Here is an 11,750-nt window from a genome sequence, read left to right as displayed (position 1 = left end):
TATTTAGAAACTCTTTTCTAATAACTCTTTCTTTCTGTCTGCTTTGCTTTTGTTGCAAATCCATCACCTCTCTACAGTTTTTGATTTATTTGTATGCTCTTTACACCTGTGTTTTGTCCCTCCTCTCTTACTTAGGGTGTGTCCTGTGCTTGGAGTGCACTGTCATACATTAAGTATCCCACATTCTTTAGTGACTCACAGGTACTGCAGGTTAGACAACACGACTAGCTATTTCAGCAGCCTGTAATATAATAGTTGCCATTTACTGGGCCTGCTGAGAAGTTGTATTTTTACTTTTGTGCATGAAGGCTGGATACTGTGCGGTACTTAACTAAAGGTAACTTGTAGTGCAAAGGCACAGTGCTACATGGAAACCATAGAAAGCATTGCGGCAAATACTGCTCTTGTTAGAGCCAGAGAAGGTAAGAACTTTCTTTATCCAGAAAGTTTATGTGAGAAGATGACATGCTAAAATGCTGACAATTTTTGACTTATGTCTCAATTTGGGACATGACCTCCATCAGAAGTAGTGCTTATATGGGTTATCTCAGGACAATGATTTTTCAGTCACAGTGTGGAAGAGTGATGTATGATAAACCTGATCAATGATGAGTTTTAAGTCTGTTTTTTTTTACTCACCAGTTCAGTTTAGGATAAATCAGTTTATCAATTTTAGCATTTCTGAATAAAGTGAAATTCTCTCTGAAGGCAACATAAATTTATTTGCTGTTACTTGAGACATGAAATAAATTTGGAGTGTGGAAATTGAGACGCAAACTATGAGTGATAGTGTGTAAAGTACGTTGCAGAGTAATGTGGTTCCACAGGCTTTGTTTAATTTGTTCCTGGAGCTATTTATAGTTCACTCACTGTAGTCGAACAAGCTATTGTCTGAAACCTGAAGGACTAGGCATGCTGATTGACATCTCAGTCTGAGTTATTCAATATGTCAGCACTTTGGTTATAGGCATGTATGCATATTCACAACACTAAAGAACTCCTTTTCTGTGTCCCCACTGTCTGTAGGTGGAGGAAGGAGCTGGAAATGGAAAGAAATGCTTCGCTTTCCCCACATTAGCCAGTGCAAAGACCTGGCCATGAACATAGGTGTGTATCTGCAAGTTTCACACTATGTTTCAATAGTGTGAACAAGTTCTGGTTCTTTGTGAGATTTCACACCATATATTTTATTTTATATTTCTCCATTAGAACGAGACTACTATAGTCTATGTGTGAAGCAGCCTATTGGCAAGAAACTGTTTCAGCTCTTCTGTCGGAGTCAGCCTGATCTGCAGAACTACATTTCCCTCCAAGATGCTTTGGTACAAACTGTGAAAAATTCTTTTACTGGAATTTGAGTCCTTAAAAATATTGAAAATAATGGCACTTAAATATCAGTAATTATTTCAGAAGCTAGAGTTGCATTGCTCTTGTGTGTTTTAAGTAATGACATTGCAGTGCAGTGCGCTTTTTAAGAATATTAAACGGGAGATAAGAGATTAAGAGCAAAACAAATGTGAAACTAACATGAAGAACATTAGAAAACTGAGAACTGAAAATATACTTGAAGAATTACACCATAAAACATATAATATAACATCAAAATAATCTATAGCATGTTGGAATTTCCATCTGTTATTTTTTTCTTTCTTTCTTGATTACTGATGGATAATGATGCATGAGACACCGCGGCATTATTAAATGATAAGAAAAAAAACATCAGCCAAATTTAACTCTGGTATATTCATATTGAGTAAAAAAGAAATTTTGGACTTCAGTGCACAAGAGGGTGACTCTTGTAGATACAACAGCTCATATAACCTTGTATCCTGTGCAGAAACAAAGTGTTACTGGACAGTTAGTATCTAATGAGCCTGACCCTCAAAACACTCAAAGCACCAGCATTAAGCGGCAGCTGATTGCCTTATCAAGTGGCTAACCACTGCAACACTGGCAGATGTTTCAAAACAAACAAACAAACAAAAAAACCCTAATATTTTTACCGTTACTTCAACTGGCAAGTAATCACATCCAGGGTACAGTAGGTAGTCTCAAAGGCAATATTAAACCTGAGAAATTAGATGAGAAGTGTGCTTCTCTAAAACATTTTAACCGCCTGAGTTTACACAACATTTTGTAAACAATAAATTATTCATTGACACAAGATCTTTTTAAGTTTATTGCACGACTTACAGATTGTTAATGAACTAAATCATTTAATTTACTGGTGATTTGCTTCATGTGTGAGCATCTGTATGTCTGATCACTTTTTTGCAGTAAATAGCTCAAATTACTTCAGAAAAACTGACATCAGACCTTCTGTCTGATACTAGATTTTACTGTCTAAACCCTTTGAAGAACTAACCTGTACATATAGACTCTGCATCTACATATGCAAATCTTAATACCTATTTTCTTCTTTAGGACAACTTTGACATTCAGTCAGATGACAAAAGGAAAGAGTCTGGGAACAGGATCATCCAGAGATTCCTCATGAAGCAGGTGTGAAAACATTTGTAGAAAACATGGTTGATAGTTTACAACCGTGGATATTTTTCTTTCATTATTTTCTCTTCTGAAGTTTGAAACAAGAATTCTTATATCATGCTACACATCACTTTATCCAAGTGTATCATGTTCCCTCAGTCCAGTGAGTGTGTGTCCATCCTACTGAGGCATGAAAGAAGCTGCAATCAGAGTCTGGAGCTCAATCCCTGTGGTGATGTCTTTCATGGCTGCAGGGAGTAAGTTATATCTCTCTGGTCTGCTTATAGATGGTCATGTTAAAACAAGTTTGTAGGGAACTCAATGCAGTCTAGAATACTTTGGTATACACAGAAATTCATAGTCGACTCAATGACTGCAAAGTGCCCAGGTCCTGTGGTTGCATTGGTGAAGAAGGTTATTTTCACCAATCTGGCATTATACATTGTGGCCAAATGTATCCAGTTTGGTTTTGTCTGTCCAAAGGACATTGTTCCAGAAGGTTTAGGGGTTTCAGATTTATCTTCAGCTATGCCATATTTTACTTAGAGAGAAGCAAGTTTCTCCTGGGAAGCAACACTTATTAGATCTTTTTCTAATTGTACTGTTGTAAATCTTTAACATTTAGCATGCTAACAGAGGCCTATAGAGTCTGAGATGTATTTTTTGTGTGTTTTGTAATTTCTTTGAGTATTGCACAGTCAGATTTTGGTGTGAATTTTCTGGGACATCCATGCCCAAATCTTCCTCAAATCAAACACATCTGAATGCATCTAACCATAACACTGCACTATACTGACTGTATATAATTTTAACTACTGGCTTAACTGGAGTTTTGCTGGCCTGATGTGATGACTATTTTTCTAATTTTGCTAAATTACTGGGATATACACAGTAATATATACAGTATGTCCAGAAGCCAATAGAAGAACTGCTTTTCAGAATCAGTTCTCTAAAGTGTGGCGCATGCTGTTGAAAACTGTTGACCAATGGAGCAGATGGAGTTCATCTTTCTTTTGTGGATTAGAGACCTACATAAATACCTCAGCAACGAGCCCTTCACCCAGTACCAGGACAGCATGTTCTTTGCCCGCTTTCTACAATGGAAACAGTTGGAGAGGTCAGTAAATGTGTATGCCCAACAAAGGTATGAGACGAATTGTTTCATGGATCAGTGGTTAGCCAAGTAGCTGCTGTTTACAGTTCTTCTTAAAAATGTATTTACAAAAATATTTCAAATGAAAACAACATGTCTGTCTCTTTCAAGGCAGCCTATCATGAAGCAAACATTTCGACAGTACAGACTACTGGGGAAAGGAGGGTTTGGAGCGGTATGTATGTTTTGGGATTTACTCTAAGACACAGTGTTAGCATATCAGACACTTTATGGTATATGTTTTTGAGGTATGTCTTTACCCACGGTGTATCAAAATGAAGGTAGTTTTTTTATTTTTTACTTTACATACATATTCCCTTGGGGGAATTCATGGACTTAGACCTTCACAACACAGTTCTACATCTCTGTTACTCTTTAGTTCCCTTACATATATTAGTATACTTTCACTTTGCAGCAACCTATTCTTTTTTGACATATTGAACAGCTCTGATACTGGCAACAGCATTAGATACAAATTTATCACAAGGGTGTTATTGTCTTACAATCCTGTTATTCTGTCTTGAGGTGTGGGCCTGTCAGGTGAGAGCCACAGGCAAGATGTATGCCTGCAAAAAGCTGGAAAAAACCCATGTAAAGAAGAGGAAAAGAGAGGACATGGCTCTCAATGAGAAAGAGATACTACAGGAACTGGACAGTCGCTTTGTGGTGAGACTGCTGTGCTCTTCAAATATTTGCATCATTTTTTAATTTGTCAATTTTTTTTACATTTTCAAACTAGTTTTTGTTCATTGTGATGGTTTTCACATTGCTTTGTTCATTTTTTTTTTTAAATCAGTATGTTTGTTAACCAGTGTTATCTGTGTAAGCAAAGTTGGGTTATTCTTAAAAAGCAAATCCATGACCTGCACTGTTACAATGGTTGATATTTCTTTCTTCTTTAAAATAAACATATACACTGTTATTGAGTTACACTGTGACTACAATTCAATTCAATTCAATTCAATTCTATTCTATTCTATTCTATTCTATTCTATTCTATTCTATTCTATTCTATTCTATTTTATTTATACAGCACCAAATCACAACAGCAGTTGCCTCAAGGCACTTTAATATTGTAAGGTAGACCCCACAATGATAGATACACAGAAAAAACCAACAATCATATGGCCCCCTATGAGCAAGCACTTTGGCGACACTGGGAAGGAAAAACTCGCTTTTAACAGCAAGAAGCCTCCAGCAGGCACAGGGAGGGGCGGCCATCTGCCGCGACTGGTTGGGGGGAGAGAGAGAAGACGGTAAATGGTAAATGGCCTGTATTTGTATAGCACTTTACTAGTCCCTAAGGACCCCAAAGCGCTTTACACATCCAGTCACCCACCCATTCACACACACATTCACACACTGTTGATTTGCCATCAACAGTGTGTTGATGGCACCCACCCTGGGGTGCCATCAACCCTACACCCACCCTGGGGTGCACTGATAGAGGCGAGGCTGCCGGGCCACCGGGCGCCACCGGGCCCTCTGGCGCCACCGGGCCCTCTGACCACCACCAGTAGGTGGGCAAAGGGTCAGGTGTCTTGCCCAAGGACACAACGATCGAGACTGTCGGAGCCGGGGCTCAAACCGGCAACCTTCCGATTACAAGGTGATCTCCCAACTCTTGAGCCACGATCGCCCCAGACGGGATAAAAGACATGCTGTGGAAGAGAGACAGAGATTAATAAAGCTTAAGCTCACACCGAACTAGACATTAATAAGCAATTCAAAATAGTCTTTATAATTCCATCATAACTGACACTTGTTAAAAACTCCAGCTGCCAAATGTTTGAACAAATCATTTAACAAAAATTATCTTTACTGAATGTTTATACAAGGTATTTTTACAGTGAAGAGAAGTTCATCCTGTGACACCGATAGGAAACCTGTATAGGGTATACCCCATCTTTCACCTTATCACAGTTGGGATAGGGATAATGGACATGAACTCTTCTCTATGTTTTATAAAAGACACAGAAGAAGTGGCTGTGACTCAGGAGGTAGAGCAGGTCAATCATTAACTGGAAGGTTGGTCGCTCCTGTCTGCATACTCACCTATCCTTGAGTGCTCAAGTTAGGCAGAAAAGTACTTAATAAGAACCAGTCGATCTACTATTTATATATGCTTAATTAGAGACTCATCACATCATTCAACAGGTTTTATACATGTTCTGACACACATCCATCCATCAATTTTCTTCCATCCATCCATCCTCTTCTGCTTTTATCCACTACATCGAGGCTGTAGCCTATCGCATCCATCACAGGATGAGAGGCTGGACTAACAGGGCTAACATTGAGGCAGACAACTATTCAGACTCATCATCATCTTTGAGCTGTGGAAGGAAGTCTGAGAACTCTAAGAGAACTCATGCAGATGAAGAGAGAACATGCAAACTATACACAGAAAGGCCTCGGACTGGATTCAAACCAAGGACTTTCTTGGTGCCACTATACCTCGTCTCAGCAATATAGCTGAGTATAAAATAATCAGGGAGAGAACAAGTTCAAAAGCAACCTCGGTCAGACAGAATTCTGTTTATACTGATCTACTGATTCAGATGAATTTCGTGATCAAATAGTCTTATTTTTCTTAAGAATGATGTCCAGTTTTTATAATCAGTGAGCACAACTCCATTTTTCTAAAATGTGTATTTGCAGTTTCTTTTAACCTCCTAAGACCGGAACTCTTCCATGACATGCATTTTTAATTTCTCTTTGATATTTGGGCTGATTGGGACCCAATTAATGTAAAAACAAAGAATTACCAGATTTTTTTTTTTACCTGATTTTTGTTTCTAAGAAAAATGAGAGCCACATATGAGGATATTTATTTAACATTTTGATAGCACAGTAGCAGTATAATGTCCTCGTAAGTGGATATAGAGCAAAATTGAGCATTTTGGTCTAAATAACCCAAAATGTGATGTCCACATATGTGGATGCCAGGTCCTAGGAGGTTAAGGATAATGTTTAATCCTTATGATTGGCTTTCTTTCATAGCGAGTGGTGTTCTGCACTGAATTATACTGAATTGTTTCAAGTATTTTGTAAAAGCTGAATTTATAGTATTGCTGATGCCTTAGTGAGTTTTGTTTTCTTATTTTTTTTTTTTTTTTATTGTTCAGGTGAATCTGGCATATGCTTATGAGACCAAGCACAATCTCTGTATGGTTTTGACCATGATGAACGGCGGTGACCTAGGGTTTCACATACATCGCATGGGGTCACCTGGTCTGACCAAAGACAGGGTACGTTTCTACGCTGCAGAAGTCTGCTGTGGTTTAATTCACCTCCACCAGAAGTCGATATTATACAGGTAAGTGTATTTCTACATGCATTAAATCACATCTCTACTAGTCGGGAAGAAGTTTTTAAATGCTGTGTTTCTTCTAGAGATTTGAAGCCAGAGAACATTCTCTTGGATGACAATGGTATGCGCAACTACAAAACAGTGTTTTTTTAATCATTCATGTACAATAAATAGCCTCAAATGTACTACAGTAACATCCAAGCAGATAGCATCCCAACATCCACACATAGCAAAAGCTGGCAGTTACTTTCTTGCTATTTTTAACTCTGAAAATAATCTGACTGTTTGAAATGCCACACATTTGGTCATGCAGCCTATCAGAAGCATCCACCTGCTCTCAAGAAAAATCTGTGTTGATTGTATTTTGACAGGGGTAAAAAAAGAAAAGAAAAAGAAAAGTAGTTTGAGGAAGTAAAAAAAACCTGTTATCTATTTATAGAAACTTCCACACCTGTTCCTTCATTCTTGGAATAAAAGCAACAGTTGTAGTTTCCCATTGTGTCAGCTGGAGAAAAGTGAAGCCTAACTTGACAGGGCAAAAGTGAAAGTATGTGAGAAAAATAATCACAACAATCATGCCAATTCAGTTAATCGTACTTTTTTTGTTCCATTAAGGACACATCCGCATCTCTGACCTGGGTTTGGCTGTGAAGATGTCTGAGGGGAGTCTAGTACGAGGCAGGGTGGGCACACTGGGCTATATGGGTATGTATGGAACTTCTACAGACCCACATAAATCACTAGATTATATGAGTGTGTTGGAAAACAAAGCAATTTATTTTTATGATTGTATGACTTTTATCCATACCTCTCAGTGGTGCTTACTGGCCTGCACACAGATGGATGGACTGCTTAAGTACTTACATAGAGTTTATCTATGTAAGTTTATCCATCACAAAGTCACTAATTGAAATTTAAGTTTATGATGCAGTTTGCATTGTGCTGGGAGTTGGTGATTTGTAGACCTGATTGTTTGTTTTAACACATCAGAAAAACAACAGAAACAAAAAATCAAACAACTGTCAATAAAATCAAAGCAAAGCAAATGGTGATTTTGCTATTTTCTAAGGAACTTTGAAAGAAAGGAATTGGAATTCTTTAAGTTTCTTGAAGATGTTTCACCTCTCATCCAGAAAACGTCTTCAGTTCTAAAACCAAATGAGTCCCAGGTATCTAAATCCTTGTGGGGCTTGTCACTAAAAGGGTTGTTGACCCACTATTAATGAGCCAAGGTGAGAAAAAGGCATGGATCATGACCAGCAGAGGTTTTGAGAGAAACTAATGTGATACCTTGGCTCACCCTATTAACCTGAGGTCAACAGAAACCTGAGGCACCTGGGAATAGATCTTAAAATTGCATTGTATGTGACTGACAGTTGGTGTCACAAGCCACCCCCTCTATTCAGTGATGGTCATTCACAGTGAAAATAGATGGCATCTTTTACTCCTCTTTCAAACAATCTGTCTTCTCAGTTCAGAATATGAAAATTGGCATCCTCAAAAGATTGACCTTTAACCTTTAGGTGCAGAGCTTTAGCTGGTCTTGTCCTGCTATGTTGTGCCATGCATAGATAGGATGGCTGTTTGGTGTCTCCAATGTAGAATCTCTGAATTCTTGTATTGTAATAGTTTAAAACTTTCGAATTACCTGATGCTGTCAACTGGATGGGAAGAAAGAACCTATTATGACTTTATGTCTACAGTGCTTTCAGAAAATGTTCACAGTGGTTCACTTGTTCCACATTTGTTATGTTACAGCCTATTTCCAAAACTGATTAAATTCATTTGTTTCACCTCTACACAGAATACCACATATTGACAAAGTGAAAAAATTAGCTTGAAATTTTTTTTTAGCAATTTTATTAAAAAAACAAAACAAAACTGTAACTTAACTACCCACAGACTTTGCCATAAGACTCCAAAGTGAGTTGAATCCTGGTGCACTGGTCAGATGTTTCTATGACTTGATTGGACTCCACCTGTGGTAAAGTTACTGGGACATGAAGCCATGATGTCCAAGGAATTGTCTGTAGACCTCAGAGACTGGATTTTATTGAGGCACAGATCTGGTGAAAGGTACAGAAAGATTTCAGCAGTATTTAAGTTCCCAATGAGCACAACAGTCTCCATCATACGTAAAAGGAAGAACTGTGGAAGCACTCCAGCCAATCTGATCTAAATCGGGGTAGAAGAGTCTTAGTCAGTGAACTGACCAAGAAGCCAATGTTCACTCTGGCAGAGCTCCAGCATTGCACTGTGGAAAGAGGAGAACCTCCCAAAAGGATAATCATTTCTGCAGAACTCTACCAGTCAGGTCTGTATGGTAGAGTGGCCAGTTGGAAGCCAATTGTCATTAAAAGGCACATGACAGCCTGGAGTTTTGTAAAAAGGAACATGAAGTACTTTCAGACAATGAGAAATAAAACTCTGGTCTGATGAAACAAAGATTGAAATCCTTAAAGTGTCATGTTTGGAGAAAACTAGGCAGCAATGATCCCCTGATGAATGCAATTGCTACAGGGAAACATGGTGGTGGCAGCATCATTGTCTGGGGTTGTTTTTCAGGAGCAGGAACTACGAGACTAGTCAGGGTTTGGTTTTTAATAATTTTCACGACATGGAAATATAGACTTATAGAGTACACAAGAATATTGCCTTGGCAATAAGTAACAGCAGCAAAGCATAAAAAGATTATTCGTTTGCATTCCCATTTCAGCTCCTGAGGTGATCGGCTATGAGCGTTATGGAATGAGTGTGGACTGGTGGGGCCTCGGGTGTCTGATTTATGAAATGACTGCAGGTCGGCCCCCTTTCAGGGCCAAAGGAGAACAGCCTAAATCCTCAGAAATGGAGAGAAGGATTCAGAATGAACATGAAGAATATGGCAACCAGTTCAGCAAGGAGACAAAAGACATCTGCTCCTCAGTGAGTTCTTCAAAATGAAACTTTTTATTTCAGCATGCACAGAAGATGTTCTTTCATCCACATCATACCTTTATCCCCTGATGTATGTCAGATTGTTAAGACAGTACAACAATTTCCAAAAGCCAAGTCATATTCTAATAGGATAGGTTCAGGGTTGCTTACACCTTAGAGATTTACTACGCATACATGTGCTTTTCAGCCTAAATCCTAACCCCAATTTCGGAAGAGGCTGTATTACATCCTTCAAGCAATGAGAACACCTTTCTTTCCACTATTGTAGCTGCTGACCAAGGACCCCACAAAGAGGCTGGGCTCCCAGAAGTCTGGGGGAAAAGATGTAAAATTTCATCCTTTCTTCCAAGAGATCAACTTTCGGATGCTGGAGGCAGGACGCGTTGACCCTCCATTTAAACCTGATGTAAATACCCAAATGAGATATCTATATCTATAGATTGATAGAGACAGATATCTAGATGTGTGTGTGTGTGTGTGTGTGTGTGTGTGTGTGTGTGTGTGTGTGTGTGTGTGTGTGTGTGTGTGTGTGTGTGTGTGTGAATTTGAATTTTGAATATGTATACATACATACATACAGGATTACATTTATGTATTTAAATTGGATTCCATTTAGCTGGATGTAGTGTTTTCGATGTAAGAAATATCTTGTCAAGTGACTTTGGTTTTTAAAGAGTATGTAAAGTACTTAAATAAAAACTGATCAAATGTAGAAGAAGAAGATTTTAACAGCCATTTAAATTTGTACTCACTGCATGTGGTCTTTTATTTTTAGCCCAGTCAGGTGTACTGCACTGATGTACAGGACATAGAAGAATTTTCTACAGTGAAAGGAGTCCATTTTGACCAGACTGACAGCTTCTTCTACTCCCAGTTCAACACAGGAAGCAATTCCATAATTTGGCAAAATGAGGCAAGTTCTAGGTTACATTACCAGGGTTAATCCAGACAAGAGCTTCAAACCTCACCTTCCTTCTCTGTCTTCCATGTAGCTAATAGAAACGGGATGTTTTGAAGAACTGAATGTTTTTGGCCCTAAGGGATCTGCATCTCCAGATCTCGACTGGTCCCAGGCCCCAGAGAGCCCCAAACGCAGCCTGCTGCGCCGAATCTTTCGTAAAAACGTAAGGACATAAAATACATTCTGTCAAAATGTGTGCCCTTTGTGGAAAGCTGAAGATATCTTTCCTCTTTTCACTCAAACAGCATCATTCAGATTCTGATGGAAGCAGAGAGAACCTGTTGTCCAGTGAGGGCTACAGCTCATCAGGAATACATAACTCTGCCCTGAATCCCAGGAAAGTCTACAACAAAGACACCAAAAAACAACAAGCCATTGTAGCAAAGGGTTCTTCCCTTTAAATCGCAGCACAGCAGGCATTTATTTTGTGTTTTCACTGTCTTCCTTACACCTAATCTGTATTAGCATTTTCTGCTTCTCTCAGGTAAGACAAATGAATAATTTTACACCATCCCAACTTTTTAAAAAGTACTTGAATTTTTAAACAAGTGTACTAGTATATATAGTATATAGTACTAGTATTTTTTTTTAACAATTCCAATATAATAAATGTCATCTGAATAATAAATTATGTGGAATTATCTGGATTAAATGGGTCACCTGGACGTCCAGACGTGTTCAGACCTTTTGGGATTTCTTTACCTGGATGGAGCATGCATCAAGACATTAACTTCTAATAATTTTTAAATTAAAAAAGCAAGCTTGAACCAGATATTTGACATAAACATAAAAACTCAAAGCCAAGTCAGCAGTTAAGCAAGGTTCCTGGTAAAAGTAAAGAGGCAAGGGGGACCTAGTGTTATCTCAGGTATCTTTCAGGGACACAAATGAAGATTTAG

At 38.5% G+C, this 11,750-nt stretch overlaps 1 protein-coding gene across 1 annotated transcript; it reads left to right on the top strand.

The window, feature by feature from the left end:
- Positions 1 to 367: 367 nt before the first annotated feature.
- grk5 (G protein-coupled receptor kinase 5) lies at positions 368 to 10,833 on the top strand. Its single transcript, XM_013915925.1, has 14 exons — positions 368 to 422; positions 1,027 to 1,107; positions 1,210 to 1,322; positions 2,425 to 2,502; positions 2,647 to 2,744; positions 3,512 to 3,604; positions 3,752 to 3,815; positions 4,166 to 4,306; positions 6,769 to 6,959; positions 7,037 to 7,074; positions 7,569 to 7,658; positions 9,670 to 9,878; positions 10,159 to 10,296; positions 10,666 to 10,833. Exons 1-14 carry the CDS (start codon positions 368 to 370, stop codon positions 10,831 to 10,833), a joined length of 1,557 nt encoding a protein of 518 aa, XP_013771379.1.
- Positions 10,834 to 11,750: the final 917 nt, after the last annotated feature.

Source organism: Pundamilia nyererei, unplaced genomic scaffold (assembly GCF_000239375.1).
Source record: "Pundamilia nyererei isolate P.nyererei 1_Seehausen unplaced genomic scaffold, PunNye1.0 scaffold00398, whole genome shotgun sequence".
NCBI lineage: Eukaryota > Metazoa > Chordata > Actinopteri > Cichliformes > Cichlidae > Pundamilia > Pundamilia nyererei.
Note: the sequence above shows the minus strand (reverse complement) of the source record. Positions and strands in the feature narration are given on the sequence as shown.